This window comes from Zeus faber (assembly GCF_960531495.2).
Source record: "Zeus faber genome assembly, chromosome: 10".
In the NCBI taxonomy this organism is placed as follows: Eukaryota; Metazoa; Chordata; class Actinopteri; order Zeiformes; family Zeidae; genus Zeus; species Zeus faber.
In genome coordinates this window covers 14049808-14069382 of record NC_137199.1, presented here as the reverse complement: position 1 = coordinate 14069382, position 19575 = coordinate 14049808, and the positions used below count along the sequence as shown (strand labels likewise).

The 19575-nt window shown below is 44.9% G+C and overlaps 1 protein-coding gene across 1 annotated transcript in view; it reads right to left on the bottom strand.

Moving 5' to 3' along the window:
- Positions 1-2716: 2716 nt before the first annotated feature.
- Positions 2717-19575, bottom strand: part of pcdh11 (protocadherin 11) — a gene marked incomplete at both ends in the record, with an annotated part of 185832 nt that continues 168973 nt past the window's right edge. The window contains one exon of the mRNA XM_080008134.1: positions 2717-3273. Coding sequence (XP_079864260.1) covers positions 2717-3273 — 557 coding nt within the window. The remainder of the gene's footprint in view (positions 3274-19575) is intronic.

Genomic DNA, 19575 nt, shown 5'->3' with positions numbered 1-19575 from the left:
CCCACGTAGATCGATGAACCTTGGGTGTCATGACCCTGTCGCTGGTTCACCGGTTGTCCTTCCTTGGAGCACTTTTGGTAGGTACTAACCACTGCAAAGCGGGAACACCCCACAAGACCTGTTGTTTTGGAGATGCTGTGACCCAGTCTCGCCATCACAATCTGGTCCTTGTCAAAGTCACTCAGATCCTTACGCTTGCCCATTTTTCCTGCTTCCAACACATCAACTTCAAGAACTGACTGTTCACTTGCTGCCTGATATATCCCACCCCTTGACAGGTACCACTGGAATGAGATGATCAATGTTATTCACTTCACCTGTCGGTGGTTTTAATGTCATAGCTGATGGGTTTATAACATAGTGAGTGTGAGGATGTCAACAGATTTACTCTAAATAAATAATTTTTTTATAGAAGTGAATTGGCCACAAGGGGGAGAATCTGACTGTCGAATGTGATTAGCGATTTGGTGTGAAGCATGCTTGAGAGATTCCCGGGGATAGTAGAAGAATAAAAACAATACAAGAATGCAAAAATTGACCTCATGATAATAGAGGCTTTGCAGTAGCCACACATGGGATATTGGAAATCTTGATTCTGGATGTTACTATTTTACAATTAGAAAAAAATACTGATAAAATAAAATAAAGTCGTGTTAAAATTCCTCTGCATCCAATCAGCGAGAGAAATTATTTGGTTGAGGTGTCATCAGCAGAATCATCATGTGGTGCACTGTTGCCGGGCGGACTGCGGAGAGATAATATAATAATATAATAATAACCCACGAAAACTCTTGCAGTCTGCATGAAGCGAGAAGATGATTTAAAATAAAATAAAAATTAAACTGAGAGAAAAAGTACTTTTAGAGGGGGGAGGAGATGGAAAGCTTGAACATTTCTCAGTTATAATTAATGTGAATTATAGTGTAATGACAGGTTATTTTTGTAGGAGGCGCAAGGGCACGTACGAATGCACTGGGGTTGTCACGGCAACTTAGTCATGATGAGCCAGTCCAGGACAAAGTACCATCGTTTGGGAGGCAGTGTTTCTTCCCCAAATTGACTCCTTGTACCCGTCCAAAGGGGTATGTTTGGGGCATTTACTTATCTGGCCAATAAATATTATTTATTTATATAAATAAATGTATTTATATGAATAAATGTATTCATATAAATATGCGAAGCAACCAATTATTTCATTTCGGACATGGAAATTCTGATTAGTTTCACCTTTTTAGACACAGCAACATGTCGTATTGTGTCCACAGTGTTTAAGGTACTTCACCAATTAAGGTGAACTGCAAGGGGCTGCGTTCTACCGTGCAAACCCCAAACATGCACGTGCACAACCCGCTTACCACTACGAAGCCGACTTGACATATTTTTTATTATTTCATTTTTATTTATTTTTTTTGGTTGTTTTTCCTTCTTTTTTTTTTCTTTTTTTTTTCTTTTTTTTTTTTTTAATACCATTGTTCCTTCAGGACGAGGTGTTTCCAGAAGCGTGGCGGACCACGACGAAGCCGAGGCCGCCACCGAGATCACATCATCAAAGCAATTAGAATGTTGCAAGAGTTCCATAATTGGCTCTATAGCACCTATTATGTTGATATTCTGAGCGGGTATTGTGAGAGAGAGCGAGAGAGAGAGAAAGAGAGAGAGAGAGAGAGAGAGAGAGAGCGAGAGGGAGAGAGAGAGAACAGAAAAAAAAAAACAAGAGAAGAAGAAAACAAAGGGTTAGTTTCCAAAGCGCTTGTGCCTTTTCAAGGCTAAGTTAATGAGATAACGCCGGGAATGAACGCGGTGCTAATGGAGGTGGCAGTGTCTGAGCAACCACCATATGGAAAACATCCATATGGTGTGTGTGTGTGTGTTCAGGTGTGTGGGTGTGTGTGCAAGTGTGTGTGTGTGTGTGTGTGTGTGTGTGCAAGTGTGTATTTGGTGTATGAGTGTCACAGACAACAGACCAGTGCTGCATTTCCCATTGGCCTTGCTGTAGTTGTAGTTGTAGTTCTGTGTTTTTTCTTATTCGATCCTTCTGCAGTCCCCTGACATAAATAGACTCTTTATGGTTTTCATTGTCATCCGGGCTCCACACAAAAGTCTCCAACCTCCAACCAAAAGCAAACAAATGCAAAATAAAATACAATTTAAATAAAGCTGCACCTGAACTCAAAGGAGAAACACCATCCAGACCAAAGCAGAGCTCAAATAACAATTCACATTTAGATTGTTTTTTTTTTTCCTTTTTCTTATTTTTTTCACTCCGCACGATAATAAAGTGTATTTGTGTTGTACGTGTGTTTAAATAGTAAAAGTGTCGTTATAAGGGTGCCGTTCCACTGGATCCACTGGGTCCACTCCGCTTCACCTTGTTGACCAAACAAACATCACAGACTGAAGACGGCAACATTCTCTTTGTTCATTCTTTTCTTTTCAGTGATGGAACTACTTTGGTATATAACTACCATGTAAAGACGATACATAGATACGCTATGTAGACACATTTCCCTCAGAAAGGTCGACTCCCTTTACACTCAGAACCTAAATGTCTTTGTCGTACGTTTCCCTGACCGCTAGCCACGTCCGGACGGGCACGGCCGGTCGGCAGATGACGACTCCGACACACCGCCCCAAAACATCCCCTGGAACCGGACCTGTATGTGGATGGAGAGACCTAAGTAAATGGACTCGGCTCTTTCTCCCCTTTCTCTTCATTTTACAACTGATGCTCGTGCAGGAAGGCGGCGCTGCCCCCGCCGCTGTGCGTGTGCTGGCCGGGCGAGGAGAAGCTGGCCAGGGGGATGACCTTCACCGGCTCCTCCTTCTTGCTGTGTCTGTCCAGCGTATTGTAGAATTGGGGTCGGTTCTTCACTTTTTCCGCTTCGTCCTTCCGGGGCACGGAGCGGCCCAGCGTGTGGCGCCCGTCCATCACCCCCAGACCGCCCAGGCCCCCCAGGCTGCCCAGGCCGCTCAGGCCGCCCAGGCCGCCTTTGGAGCCCCGGGACCAGCTCTGCTGGAAGCTGAAGGAGGGCACGACGACGCCCGCTGTGTTGTTGTTGGTGCTAGCGCCAGTGGCGGTGGCGTTGGAGGCCGGGGCCGGGGTGCAGGTGGAGGTGCAGGTGGAGGAGGGGACGGGGCTGCCGCTGTCAGGCGACTGGAAGTGGGCCAGAGCCGGGGGCATCCAGCAGCTGTCGGAGTGGCCCAGGATCAGGCACTCCTGGGTACAGGTCTCAGAGGCCTCGGCCAAGGCTTTCTGCAGGTTCACCTCAATGGCTGTTCAGGGGAGAGGGGGAGGGGTGTGGAGAGAGAGAGAGAGAGAGAGAGAGAGAGAGAGAGAGAGAGAGAGAGCGATGGAGAGAGAGAGGAAGGGAGGGGGGGAGGAAGAAGGAGAGACTTAGTAAAATCCTTCAAATCACAGGAGATATAGCGGGTCCAGGTGGTCCACGGCCACTCACGGAAATGTTCCACTGATAAAGCAAATAGAATAAAGTTGACCTGCAGAATGTCAGCCTCTTAGCGAAATGAAAGCCACTAATAAATGTTTCATTTCATCTTGTAATGAGAAAAACACCAACAGAGCATTTCATTTTCCCATTCGTATTCCCTCGACTCCATCTGTTTACCTACAATATGCAATGAATTCCCTGTAGCTTAATTATAGTCTGGAAAAAATAAAAACCCCAGCGTCTCCGTGTTTGTGTCTCAGATTGGCTTTATGGCATTAAATATTTAACGAACATCTTAACAGAGCCGTGTTTATTTTAATCACTGTCATTGCCACTGCCCACATTCCTCTCCAACGTCTTTGATCTTTCTGATTCCTAAAAATAAATATGGTCAGCGGTGGAAGAATTTTTTAGGAGTATCTGTACTTTACTTGAGTTATTATATTTCTGTCGATTTTCACGTTTACTTAGTTGCATTTAGCCCCGAAAAAGCATACTTTTATTCCCATGCATTTCCCCAATTCACCTTTGTTACTCACTACAAAATAAAACCGGGAGCCAATGATGTTGGTGAAGCCCATTATCACCAACTTCATGTGCCATATCAGCAGCGAGCAGGTATAATGACAAACACTCATTAGGCTTCCGCCAGGTCTGTGGGTTTCCTGCGGGTTGGGGTGGTGGCTGGGTTTGCCATGGAGACCTGGCAACCCTGCCCGTTCAGTTTAGCGGCGTTGCTACTGATCAAGTGCAGGCGTGTCCCAGAGAGACACAACCAGAGCAGTGTGTTGGAGAGCGTCGACCACAGACGCTGCCATAGACCTGCTACGACTGGTGGAGACAAACACCCGGAGCCATGTTTCCTGTTGGAGTGAAGGGTCTTAGCTGGAGGCGACGCTTCCTATAGGCGACATAGGCGGCGGCCTAGGGCAGCGACTTGAGCGGGGCGCCAGAACCATCAGTAAGTGATCGTCACAGGCAGGATTCAAACCCTGGGTCGCTCCAAGCCTGCTTCCTTTATGGTACACACCCTTTTCCGGTTGAGCCACCGGGACTGCTGCTGGTGCAGGACTGCTGCTGGCGCCTACATGTACACTGCATAAGCGATGGGGCGCCCACGCTCCGACGATGCCAAGCTAGGCACCCGTACAGTATGCTTTTATTTTCGGTGCAGGTCATTTTATTTTACTCCATCTCCTTATGCAATGAAAGCACCGTGCACCCTGCATAATGGGGACACTTCTTATCGAATTAAGTGTCTATTATGCTGACAGAAAAATACTGAAACATAGGCAACAGAATAAAACCACACACAGCACAGAATTTATCAGTCACTTTTACTCAAGTAGTACTCAAATGAGTGACTTACACTTTTACCAGAGTAGTATTTTTTAGTAAGACATCTCTACTTCGAATACCTTTCCCAATGCTGCCGGCTAGAGAGGGCGAGAGAAGAAGAGGAAGCACCTGAGATGGTATACGCCGGTGGCTGTGCGAGCGATGTTTCTGGGTATTGAGGGGACGTTGAATTGAGCTAATTGTAACTGTGTTGGATTTGCATGCAGGCCGGCGGGGGCGCGGCGGCGGAGCTCTCCAACTATCTTATCTCATTACGCCAACGCTGACATCACATGTGGAAGGAGTTGGGGACGGGGCCTCGGCAATAACGCCTGTCAGGCCGGATAATTAGAATGTAAAACAGTATGCGGCGAGGCAAGCGGGGGCCCGCGGTGTGATGCTTCCCGGGAACGTCGCGCCGCTCCTCCTCCAGGCCGGCGGCTTCAAGCTGTCACACCGAAATAATTCAGCATATTTGCATAAGTAAGACCGCTGTCAATAATTGAATGATCCCCGCGCGCCGCTCGGTGCGCCCACCCCACCCCGCGCACGGTATGTGTTCTGTTCTAATCCCCCAGACACCACGTGCTGGCACACCTCGCCTACGGGATGGCATTCCACAGAATTTAGATAGGAGAAGATAAGATAAGATAACACTTTATTAATCGCCATGGGGAAAGGTGTCACAGCAGCAAAAAGGGAGTGCAAGTCAGGAAACGGGTTGGACGAAGATGCAATAAAAACAATTTCATAAATGGTGAAAGTAAGACTTTTTCATATTAAATATAGTTATTTTACTTGTTTTATTTACATTTATTTATGTTGTAGTCTTTTGTTCATTCATTTTAATTTGGTTTTATTTAATTTAAATGTTTATTTATTTTTAAGAACATCCTTTTTATTTCACAGCTATCCATATATATCATTACAAGACAGCCTTTATGCTTAATGCTCATTTCATCGTTTTACTTATTTCAATTTGTGCAAACGAAAACGTGTCGGCATCAATTTACGAGGGGTGGTCCTGAAACTCCCCCGTCCTCGTCCTGGTTTTTACAGTGGAGACGGGGGCGATATATTTGGAAAAGGCCCACGTGTGGTGGCCATATTGAGGCAGAGTTAAGGGCTCCCCTGGGCGCTGAGCGTGCCACCTCTCAGAGGGTCACTAACTTCATTACGGCTAAAACAGACGCCGCTCATCAGTCCCTCAGGTCCCTGGCTCCATCTTAATCTGCGGGGGTTTTATTTATTTTAATGTTTTCTGCTGTTGGTGAGGCCCTTTCGAGATATTGCTTTTTTAATAGAATAATGGTATTAGCATAGATTTCCTATTCTACAGGACACACGAAGGGAGACGCACATTTTTATGCACACACACATTGATAAACTCTCTTGCACACACACACACACAGGTGAACGTGAGACTGTAATGTTCTCTATAAAAAAGTCCTCCATGCGGCTCCAGGGGTGCATGAAAAGTGTGAACCCACTGCAGTTCAGTGGCAACGGCACTGGGCGCCCTAACATATTACCTGCCATATTTCACATTAAAAGTTCTCCAAATGCCTTCCTATTCTGGTATCATTCCATGGAGATATGTTAGTGTTAGCTGAGTTAAACCGTGTGTGTGTGTGTGTGTGCGCGTGTGTGTGTGTGTGTGTGTGTGTGTATGTGAGTGATATCGCTGACAGCTTCGACCGCCTTGGCCCGCCAGCAGCCTGTGATGCCGCTGCCTCCTTTTGTGTTCAGGGGGAAAGGAAAGAAGTGTGTCCCGCAGAGCTTCACTCACACACACACACACACACACACGCACACGCACACGCACACGCACACGCACACGCACACACGCACACACGCACACATGCGCACACATACTACCTCCGACGCAGCAGAAGATCCCCCGACGCCGTGCAACACATCCCTTTTTCTTTTTTATCCTTTCCACATCCCCTTCAAATTTCAATGCAGACGAGCATGGATGCATGATAGCAAACAATGGGGGGATAACAGAAAGCAGCCAGTGAGATCAGGCTTACCCCCCCCCTCCACCACCCCCCAAAAAAACAAAAACACAAACCCCTCCATACGGAATCACTCATCTCCATTCAATAGGATTCAAAAAGAAAAAAGAAAAATAAACGCCACCGCATCCCGCTTCATCCGACACATGTTTCACGTCACGCTGCTCGGCATCGCCAAACAGCCCAAGCCCACTCCAATAACTGGGGATATCCAATGCTACAACACGCACGCACGCACGTACGCACACACACACGCACACACACACACACGCACGCACACACACACACACACACACACACACACATACCAGCGCCAGCCGATTCTTCCAAATAGCCTGCGGGCTAAACTGACTATGAGATCATAAGGCCGTCTATTATCCATGTTCTTGTGGTGTCTCTCAGGGCGCCCCCCTGGTGCTCCTGTCGAAGCCTGATCCCAAGGTCTTAAGGCAAGGTCAATACCACCAGCTCACGGGCCTGCGGCTACCGCTATCGCTATGGCTACCGCTGCACCTGCCGCTGAGCAGCATCGACACGCGGGCGCCCCGCCGCGTCGGCCAGAGATCGAACGCCGATGCATCCGCCCTCACTCGACCTTCCGCCCCCTCCTCGTGGCACACCAAAGATGGCGGGTGGGCTGAAGAGCGAGGTGAGACCGCGCCACGCCGCATGTGCGGACCTTCCAGGACAAGACCAAAACCCCCTGATGGTTCCGCGTCGGTAAGGTTATTTAATGGTTCAAGCGATTGTTGTTCCCTCGGAATACGTCAGAACTAATAAACAGGTTGTCTGCTGATAATCCAGACTCTAGTGGAAAGCTGTCGCCTTACGCTTATTGAGCGTTCCATTGAAAATAATTGCACGGTGTACTCTAGGCTGTTTATTATTTTATGACTTTTTCTTTTTTCTTTGGAACTTGTTATTATGTTTTTTTTGGTCGTCTTTTTTGACTTCAGCTTACAGTATATCTTTTTGCTTCATGTTCTACACTGAGCTGCTGCAATGCCCCAGACATCCTTCCTCTTCTCCTTCCTAATTTTCCTCCTCACCTTAGAGCGGACGGCCAAATCGATGCACGACCGCATCTTTGTGTTTTGCCACATTGTCGGCTGGTGGATTCTCCGTTTTATTTCCGTGACTCTCCTTATTTTCGTACTTATTTTCTGTACCACCTGTTTTTTTGGGGTTTTTTTGTTGTGCGTTTTCAATTTATAATTAATATTTATTTTAGTTCCAAGGACACTGTCGCACTTACATTAGCGTTAGTAGGAAACAGTTATTAACTTGCGACTTCACGGAAGCGACAGGAACGGCTGCTGCGAATATATTAAAAAACGAGAAATTGAAGAATGTGGTTTTTTTAATGAAATGAAAGTAATTACCCCCAAAAATACCTCCAGCATCCAAGGATATGCCTTGATTTCATAAACCAGTCAATCATGACCGGATCTCGAGAGGAAGGGTTTTTCTTAGCACCAGCGCTCTCTGAAAATGTTTGCATAGGATTATTATCTCGTCCCCTATGTTTCATAAAATGTGATTATATATTTTTCCGGGACTCAGATTGACGGGCCGCCATATTTCGCGACGCGCCGAGCCCAATAAGTTCCCCGGCCGCAGCCGCTCCACACATGCGGCCGGGGTCGCGTTTTGATGAGCCTCACATTCCGACTCGCACGCGTGCGGTGATTGAAGGCATCGCGTTGGCGTGCACAAACTCATTATTGCTAATTAAAAGGGTATAATTGCGCGCAGCCAGGGAAAATAGAAGCCGGGAATAAACAGGAGGAAGGTGGAGCGGGTCCCCGACACTAATTGGAACAGCCTTTTGCGACGTATAAACCTGTTCACACGGAGCGCAGTTACGGCGGAGGACAACACATCGTTTAGGCGTCAGGACATGATGGGACCCATGTCGGAAATGTCATATCTGCGCTTGAAATGACATTTAATCAACACGTGGGCGGACTTCGTTTGTGAGAAGTCTAAGAACAATGCAGTGAAGGAATCAAAATAAACGACGAGGAGCGGAGTGAGATCTGCAGCCCACTGAGTGTTGTAATCATATTTGTAACTATTCTGGAATCCGTTTATGTCGCAATGTGAATGTTTGACACAGCGTGTATCGTTTGAAGGATGACCTTTTGTCCGGTTGATTGTTTACTATGGGGTTTATTTTTTATGTTTATTGTTAATTTTTGGGGTTTATTTGTTGGCAATATTATGTTTCTTCGCTAATTCTTGAATCTGTCTATACGTCTGTCTGTCTGTCTGTCTGTCTGTCTGTCTGTCTGTCTGTCCGTCCGTCTGTCTGTCTTTCTGTCTATCAATCTACCGATCTATATATCTATCTATCTATCTATCTTTCTATCTATCTATCTTTCTATCTCTATCTATCTATCTATCTCTATCTATCTATCTATCTCTCTATCTCTCTATCTCTCTATCTATCTACCTATCTATCTATCTATCTATCTATCTATCTATCTATCTATCTATCTATCTATCTATCTATCTATCTATCTATCTATCTATCTATCTATCTATCTATCTATCTCTATCCTTCTATCTCTCTATCTCTCTATCTCTCTATCTATCTATCTATCTATCTATATCTATCTATCTATCTATCTATCCATCTATCTATCTATCTATCTATCTCTCTCTCTCTATCTATCTATCTATCTATCTATCTATCTATCTATCTATCTATCTATCTATCTATCTATCTATCTATCTATCTATCTATCTATCTATCTATCTATCTCCAAATAAACAACTATCAGATAAACTCATCTCATGTGAAAAATAAAAATCCCTGTAATAATACATAAAACATCAAATAAAATCTAAAATAATCTGTCCTTTTCTATTTTGGTTTTTCGATCCTTCATTTCCGCCCGACCTGAGGAGCAGTGTAAGTCACCGCTCTGCCCCTGATCACTGTCACTTAATTTGGGATCAACAGCTTTAAATGGAGTTAAAAAAGAAAAAGAGAAATGGCGGGTCCATCCAGCGTTTTAAAGCGGTGACCCTCTGCTCTTGGTGGAGAGACGCTAATGGTTCTATTATCACACAGCGCTAAAAATACGATCATTATCATATTACGTGTTACTGTACGAGTGGGAACGAGGTGAGACGAGAGCGAGAGTGAGAGAGAGCGAGAGAGAGAGCAAGAGCGAGAGTAAGAGAGAGCGAGATATATATATATAGAGAGAGAGTAATATACGTATATATATATATATATATATATATATATATATATATATATAGAGAGAGAGAGAGAGAGAGGGATAGTGAGATACAGAGAGAGCGAGATATATATATATATATATAGTGTAATATACGTATATATATATATATATATATATATATATATATATATATATAGAGAGAGAGAGAGAGAGAGAGAGAGGGAGAGAGAGAGAGAGAGAGAGAGAGAGAGAGAGAGAGAGAGAGAGAGAGAGAGAGATAGTGAGAGACAGAGAGCGCGAGCGAGCTAGAGAGAGGTGATAGCGATAGGGACCACGCCAGCCATGAGACAGATCGTGTCAAACAAATGGAATCTGAAAACGAAATAATTGGGTTTGTAATTACTCGCCGTGTCACACGCCCACCCTCCAAACCCAGGATCTGAAGAAGCAAATGGATGGCCATTAATAATAATGGAGCTATTAAAAAAAAAAAAAAAACATGGCTGCAAACGAGAGAAAGGAGAGAAGTGAGAGACAGGTCACTCCATTTCCCTTCTTCCCTTCTTTAAGAGCACGAGTGCTGACAATCACTGAAGTCGGTTAAACCATCCCAGAATTTAAATAATAACATTAAACCGAGACCGTGGTCGATGTCGCGCAGGTGACAAACTCCAGCGTGTTACTCAACGGCTTTATTATGACGTATATATATGGATAATATCCAAAAATATACATATTTAAAAGAATATTGTTTTTTCTTCAAAACAATCATTTAATGCAGCCGCGTTCAAAACATCAATCGGGTGAAAAGTAGAGATATTTGCTTTGAAACGTAATGGAGTAACAGTCAGAAGTCTCCCAGACTCCATGCGCTCAAGTTAAATGCCGATCCGGCAGATTTCCGTGTCGTTGTCTTTGGCGCCACCTGCCTAATTGAATTGCGGGCGTGGTTTTGGAGCCCCGACTTCCAAGCAGTCAGTTGCCGTCATCCGAACGTCCAGTTTGTTTCTTCTTCTTTGGATTTGCACTTGTTCCTGAACCTTCGCTGTCGGCAGTCATCAATCATTTCCGTCTTTGTTCGGCCGTAGCAAACGTTTACTCGCAACGGCAGCGGAGACCGGGAAAAAAAAAAAAGGTGCTCGCTCCTGCTGCCCCCGCGGCGCGCGCTGATGATCCACTCACGGGGGCTTCACCTACGGAAAACCTTGTCGCCACTTTTACTTCTGTTTGGAGTCTGCTGGGTGGGCTCCCCCCGCCCTCTCTGGTGGACCGACCACTGCTCGGCGATGGAGAACGCGTCACGAACTGTGCGCCGCTTGTGATTTTTTTCCGGGGGAGTGGCGCCGCCGCCACCCCGATCGTAATACTCAGAATACTGCAATTGCAAGGGCTTTGATCAGGGGACAAAAGGCTCAGTCATTTTTGTGTTACCTCATTCTGCGTTACATAGTCACTTAACACTAATTTATTTGAATGAAAATCTTAGAGATTGCCGCCTCAAGTACTGAAATTTGAAAAATGTACTTCGGTACAATAATAAGGTACGGTGGTACCTTCCACCTGTTTTTTTTATTTTTTTCTAGGTATTGAGCAGTGTATAATAATCCCTGGCTGAAGTAATAACAGCTGTCATTGTCACCGGTGACAAGGGCAGAGGGTTTGTGTGTGTGTGTGTGTGCGTGTGTGTGGGTGTGTGTGTGTGTGTGTGTGTGTGTGTGTGTGTGTGAATATGCGACTGCAGCAATAAAGGAATAAACCCCACAGAGCCGCAGAGGTCACTATGGCCGTGTAGGAGGCTGACACCCGTTCAGATCCATACGAGGCCGGACAGCTTGTCAGGGCTCCCGTCCAGGTGCGACCCGTGCACGACCCAGCGTGCACGACGCAACGTGCGCGATGCGACCCGTGCACACTCCAGTGCGCACAGGGCGGCATGTCGGTACCGCCAGCAACAGCTGTCCTTCCATTTGGGGGAAAGAAGAGAAAAGACAAAATAAAATAAAAAATAATGTGTGTGGTTTGTTTTGTTTGCATCATGATGGTCCAGCCCAAGGGGTATACTATTTGTAGGGTAAGTTACTAAAAGAAGTGTGATTTTCTCATCTCTGTCGCCGATAACAATCAGGTGAGAACACTGCAGACTACTGGTCGGCCACAGACAATCGTCACCGCGTCATTGGTCACACGATGCTCAGCGTCCAGATCCTGTGAGTTGGTCGTAATCTGCCTACTTGTCTCAAGTCTCTTCACTCTGAACCGTCTCGCGTACACATCGTGCGGCCGGCAGGAACTTTTGGACATTTCAGGGATCGCCAAGACAACGGAAACTATCGACCCGGCTACCCCGACCGGAAGTGCTGGCAGGTGGCGTGGAGACCAGTGATGCATTGACCATCTGGCATTTGGGCAAATGCCAGAAGGGCCCCCCTGGTGTGGGCCAGCCCAGCCAGGCCAAGACTGCGCGGTCCCTTGGCACATGGGCCGGGCCCATAACTGTACTGGTATTAATATAATAATACACCAATAAAAACACATAATGAAGTCACATGGGAGGTACTGTCACGGTTGGTGGTAAATTGACAACAATTTGTGTCATGACTCAAATAAAACCATTAAATGATGTGTAAATGATGTTTGATTGAATGGCCTCCAACCGTATGTATGGTAATTCCTACCCCCAAAAACATCCCTGACCCCGTCACCATCGATCACTTGTCAACAGTTTCTGACTCTTTCCGTCACCGTCGTGACTGCCGAGCGTCTGCAGCTCATACTCCACCAAACACTAATTCTAAGCTTGTAATGAAAGATCCATGTCCTACATCATACCTTATTCTGTATATAACATCTTACTACTAGCATTAACTGTACTTACACCTGCACTATATACTGTATATGCTTATACCCTGTTATACATCTGCTATGTTCATAGTCTTCTACTAATATTATATATTTTTTATATTTCTACTTAAATCTCATGTATTCACCACCACTGTTCTGCTGTCAATACTGTTCATGCTGCATATATATATATAGATATATATACTGCATATATCTTATTTATCCAGATATTCAGCCTTACATATGTACATATTCTGCACTTTACTACTTTTCTGCACTTCTGGTTAGATGCTAATCTGCAGTCCAGCACAAAGGAGACAATGTGGTGGACGGGGACTCGCCCCCCAGACTAATTACCCCGCAAACGCCCCTTCTCTCCACCCATCCCTCCATCTCTCTGAATCCCATCTTCGCCCCCGCCGCCCCTCCTCCACCTTCTTTTCGGGTTGCTTGACCCATTGTAACCGAAAGTAATTGCGGGGGCAGAAAACAACATGTAATGATTGCTTTATCTGGCTGAGTGAAAAGTCACTGACGGCAGAACAACAGAACAACAGATAGATGCTTTCAACAAGGAGAGGAGGTGGAGGAGGAGGAGGTGGAGGAAGTGGAGGAGGTGGAGGAGGTGGAGGCCCCCCCCCCCCCCCGACCTCCTCCACCTCCACCTCCCCGTAGCCGACAAACAATTTCAGACAACAAAGAATATTATTGACTGCGCTGAGATTAGAACGGCAAAACAAATAACGCAGTTTCTCCTCCTTCTTCCACCCTTTCTCCCCTTCTTTCTTTCTTTCTTTCTTTCTTTCTTTCTTTCTTTCATTCTTCCCTCCTTCTTTCTTTTCTTTTCGTTTTGTGTCGTCCACTGATTAAAGGTATGTATTTCGGAGGGTTCAGAGGGGGCTGAGGCACTGGTTCTCCTACACACACACACACACACACACACACACACACACACACACACACACACACACACACACACATACACACAATGCTCCCACTTAATCGAATGCAAATTTCCTTATCTTGCCGTGTCACATCTGGAAAATACACACAACGTACAACAACCCACAACATAATAATACAACAATAACAACAAGATATCACACAACAGCACAATAACAACACAACACACAATGCCACAACACACATCACAATAACAACACAACACACAAAAGAGCAACAACACAACACAACCCAATGTTCCAAAAAATAAAATAAAACCGTCTGACAAAACGCTTATTGTGAGATTATCCATTTCCAAAAGCGAGTGACAGAGGTAGACGGAGTGTGTGTGTGTGTGTGTGTGTGTGTGTGTGTGTGTGTGTGTGTGTGTCCCCAGTGCGAGGTCAAGATGGCGGTGTCAGCGTCAACACAATCAGCCATGGACAAACCCGCAGCGTGGGCCGAAACAATCTGCAATCAGCGCTCATCACCGTAAGTAGTGCACAGATGGATGGAGGAGGGTGGAGATGGATGGAGGAGCAGGAGGAAGAGGGAGATCCAACTCGAAATAAAAAAACAACACCACACACACACACACACACACACACACACACACACACACACACACACACACACACACACACACACACACACACGGAAGACCATAGAAACGGGAAAATAGAAACAACAAAGAAACAAACAAAGATCCCCATTCTTATGGTTTTTTTTTCCATGTGACTAGTTGTACAGTATATACTGAATGCTGCACATATGTAGGTGTGTTGTCACCACCAGGAAGCAATACATAAATGCATATTTACCAGAATAAAAAGAGTTGCGTGTCTTCCTTAAAATTCCGCACACGTAGATGATTGTCAGAGAATTTCCATATCTCCCAGATAACGCGGAAATGAAACAAAAAAAAGGAGCATGGAATGGCTGGAAGGGAATTATATATATATATATATATATATACAGTATATATAGTTTTTCCCCTCATATTTCTATACATGTCTTTTCATATCTTTCTATATATATACAGTATATTTTTTCCCCCTTTTTTTTTTATATATATATTTTTAAGAATGAGTATTGTTTAAAATAAATGTCTTACAACTACTTGTTACTGTACTTGGCTGTACTACATTTACAAATATCTACACACAGTCATGTTACCTAAATTTTTCTTTAAATAAATATTTACATTTATATCTGGAGGACTGGATACATCAAAATGATCATCAATGATTCATTAGCTCCATAGCCATTTCCAGGGCAGTTGAAATGGCAAGTGACTTTGAATATTTGACTTTGAATATTTTAGTTACATTTAACAGCAGGTACTTATATCTCTATCTCCAGTTTAAACTCTGAGGGCTGAATTCACAAAAGGATTGTGCGGCTTTTGCAGCCTCGCAAATAACAGAAAAAGCGATGGGTCTAATTCTCATGCGTCCGCAAACGGTGAAATGCACCGCTGACTGTGCTGCCATGCAGGCAGTGTCTCAGTGCGCTGGTGCCATTTGCGCCTATTTAAATGAGGTATTATTCATACATTAGGTGCAAAATTTGCCCCTTTCTATGCAAATGAGCCTTGCAAAAAACATCCAATTCACAAACACAGGGGCTAATAGCCACACGCAGTTAGAGTAAACATATTACTGTCTGCAGAGAGCTGGTGGCAACTGCGTGGGGGAAAAAAAAATGCTCTGTTCATTGTATATGCTCTGCTGATCAGAGCATTGAGAATGCCTGAGGGGGGTAACAGGGGAGACCCCGTTATGCAGAGACCTCAAGGGGTCCCTCCATTACGCGTCGTCTCCGTTACACCCCATTGGTCTCTGCGTAACAGAGAGACCCCCAGGACACCAGAAAATAATGTCAATGCTCTGATCAGTGGCGCATATACCTGATCAAAACTTTTTTCTTTTTTGCCCTTATTTACCACATTGATTAATGCGATCAAACATGAAACAAGAGCAAATTGCACTTAGCAGCAAGAATTTGGTGTGTTTGCGCTGGCATATCATTATAAACACTTTTTGTGAATCTCACTCTGGGATGGTGCATGTAGCGGCTGCCATTTATGTGCAATTCCTGATTCTCTTAGCGGCTGCAATCCATTCTATGTGAATCTGCCCCTGAGTAGTTTCTTCCTCTGCTGACAATCGCCCACGAACACTTCAGCAGAAGCCATGCTATTCTGCTTTACAACCAACACACTGAAACAATGTGAGGGAAGTTGAGCACAAGAGCCTGAAGAGCATGAGGAACCTGAAGAGCATGAGGAGCACGAAGAGCGTGAAGAGTGTGAAGAGCACGAATAGCCTGAGGAACCCGAAGAGCATTAGGAGAATGAAGAGCGTGAAGAGTGTGAGGAGCATGAAGAGCATGAAGAGCATGAGGAGCATACAGAGCGTGAAGAGCGTGAAGAGCACGAGGAACCTGAAGAGCATGAGGAGCACGAAGAGCGTGAAGAGTGTGAAGAGCATGAAGACCATGAAGAGCATGAGGAGCATGAAGCGCGTGAAGAGCGTGAAGAGCATGAAGAGCATGAGGAGCATGAAGAGCGTGAAGAGCGTGAAGAGCACGAGGAACCTGAAGAGCATGAGGAGCACGAAGAGCGTGAAGAGTGTGAAGAGCATGAAGAGCATGAAGAGCATGAGGAGCATGAAGAGCGTGAAGAGCGTGAAGAGCATGAAGAGCATGAAGAGCATGAGGAGCATGAAGAGCATGAGGAGCATGAAGAGCGTGAAGAGCGTGAGGAGCATGAAGAGCATGAAGAGCATGAGGAGCATGAAGAGCGTGAAGAGTGTGAAGAGCATGAGGAACCTGAAGAGCATGAGGAGCACGAAGAGCGTGAAGAGTGTGAAGAGCATGAATAGCCTGAGGAACCTGAAGAGCATTTGGAGAATGAAGAGCGTGAAGAGACTGAAGAGCATGAAGGGCATGAAGAGCCTAAAGAGCCTGAAGAGCATGATGAGCATGAAGAGCCTGAAGAGCATGAAGAGCTTGGGGAACGTGAAGATCACAAAGAGCCTGAAGAGCCTGAAGAGCATAAGGAGCACGAAGAACACGAAGAGCGCATTTTCTCTTTCTTTCTTTCTTTCTTTCTTTCCTCCGTTCCTTCCATTTTCCCTTCCTTCATTTCTTCCTTTCTTCTGTCCTTCTTTTTTCCATTTATCCTTCCTTCCTCGACCGCCAACTTGTTATCAGCTGAAAAATGGACCCCCTGCCCCGCTCCCTCCTTGCAGCTGAGACAATAACAGTAATGTACCCCGGAGGGAACAGGAAGAGCTCATCCTGACGACCAGACACTTACGCGGCGCTCGGCTACGCCGGGCTACACTAGGCTAGTTGTTTACGTTGTTTACGACGGGGGATGGACCGTCGCATCCCAGACGCTTCTTCATCTTCTCCTCCGATGCTAATTCGATCCACTCCTTCTCCATAATAATTGGGGTCACTGGGTCAGGGTGATGAATCGTCCTGGTCGCAACACACATTAGCGGCCATGATGTCCTTTCCATTATCTGCCTAATGTTTTGGAAAACTTTATTGTTATTGTGTTATGTCACAGGAAACTGAGTGGAGTAGTCTGGGCTCAGTTCGGTTTCTAGACTCGATGCTGAAAGGCGTCTTCCCTCGTGTTTCGGAAAAAATGGGCCCTCGTGGTTTTCAGCGGGTTGGGAATTAAATTTGAATATAAAGTTACAGAATAATTTCGGGTTTGTTCTAGCATCTGCTCTCACTCTCATTCATTCGCTCACTCATTTGCTCATGTGCTCACTCACTCTCTCTCTCGCTCACTCGCTCAATGACTCAGTGACTCGCTCGCTCACTCACTCACTCGATCACTCACTCACTCACTCATTCCCCCACTCAATCACCTGCTCATTCCGTCACTCACTCAGTGACTCAGTGACTCTCTCACTCATTCGCTCACTCATTTACTCACCCAATCCCTCTTTCTGTCCTTCACTCTCCAACTTACACAATCTGTCGTTCGCTCACCCACCCACCTACTTGTTCTATCACCCCCACTCCCACTCACCAACTTGCCGTCTCAATCCCTCACCCACTCACTATCCTCACTCATTTTCTCATTCCCTCACTCAATCATCGACCCACGCACCCACTCACTCACTCACTCTCTCACTCTCTCACTCACTCTCTCACTCACTCACTCACTCACTCACTCACTCACTCACTCACTCACTCTCTCAGTCAACCTCTTTCCCACTCGCCCACTAATTTCTTCACCCTCACCAACTCACTCAGCTTCTCTCCCCATCTCTAAAATATTTTGTCAACAGATTATAAGAGTGATCTCGCGTTTCCAATAAAACCAGGATTCATTAGCGCTGAACCAACTGATGTGTGTGTGTGTGTGTGTGTGCGTGTGTGTGTGTGTGTGTGTGTTTGTTTGTGTGTGTGTGTGTGTGTTTGTGTTTGTGTGTGTGTGCGCGTGTGTGTGCGCGTGTGAAGGTTATTTTTTTCTTTCACGCCGATACACATCCCTTCCTCTGTGGGGGGCGGGGTATTCATTTTTAACCCAAGACCTCCCGCTGAAGAACGAATCCTGTGGCGGTTTCTCCGCTGAGCGTCTGAAAAGGGGAGTTTTACGACGCAAAGTCAACCGCCCGCTCTGGTATTGAACGACCTGTTCCTGCTTAACATGTTTAATTCATCCGCATCGCCCCACGCGTTCCTGAAAGAAAGAGAAAATGTACCCTAATATCAGTGTCAGTGGCGAGTGGGAAATGTAATAAATTCTATATTTATTTATTTTTTCGCTGTTTGGATGTTGAGGTTCGGCCGTAAAAGGTCGGAAGAAAAAAAAGGGAATTGCAGAGGAACTGAGTGGTTGGTGTTAATGTTTCTGTCACTACGGTACTTTATTTGAGTCCCTGTCAAGTGACTGTCACTGGGGAGGGAGAGAGAGAGAGAAGCTAAGTACTCGTGTCCTCGCCAGGCGTTCGTTCGAAGGTTGGAATAATTACAGTCGCTGAAAAACACAGGTCATAAAAATCAACATTAAATGAAATAAAAATTGCATGTCCCCTGTTTGTCTGGCGGCAGTGGAACACACTCACTCGCTGCGATTTAAAATAATTTTGATTCATTTTGTTATTTTGTTATTATTGCTATTTATTATTATGTGTTAATTTTTATTTTTTATTATGATGTATTATTGTTTATTTATTATTTTTATTATTATTATTATTATTATTATTATTATTATTATTATTATTATTAATTTGACTAGTAGAAGTAGTATTTTTGTTATTATTATTATCATTATTATTCATTTTTATAACATATATTCATATTAAACGCTCAAATTTACAACTCGCATTGACTCCAAACATATCGTTGAGGTGACAAGCGCTCATCTCACCACAGTAAGGTGTAATACACTCCAGTGGTGTGAATGCCATGTGTACATACAGTGTATATATACTGTGTATTATATGTCAATATTTTATTTGGCAAAACTGAAAACTTCGCGGAAAGACAGGTTCGAATGAAGAGAAAACTAAAAATGTGCTTGTTTGCGGTTGTGTGTGAAAGGCGCAGAAACAAATATTGTGCGATATCTGAGGACATTTCTCTGAGGTTCCATGTGGTGAGGAGGAATTATATTTTATTAAGCAGATTTACACGGAGAATAAAGAAAAGCGAGTTGTTTTAAGTCTCTGTTACAGTCGGGCACTTCCAGAGCGCACCAGCATACATTAATACATACATACATACATACATACATACATACATACATACACTGTACATGCA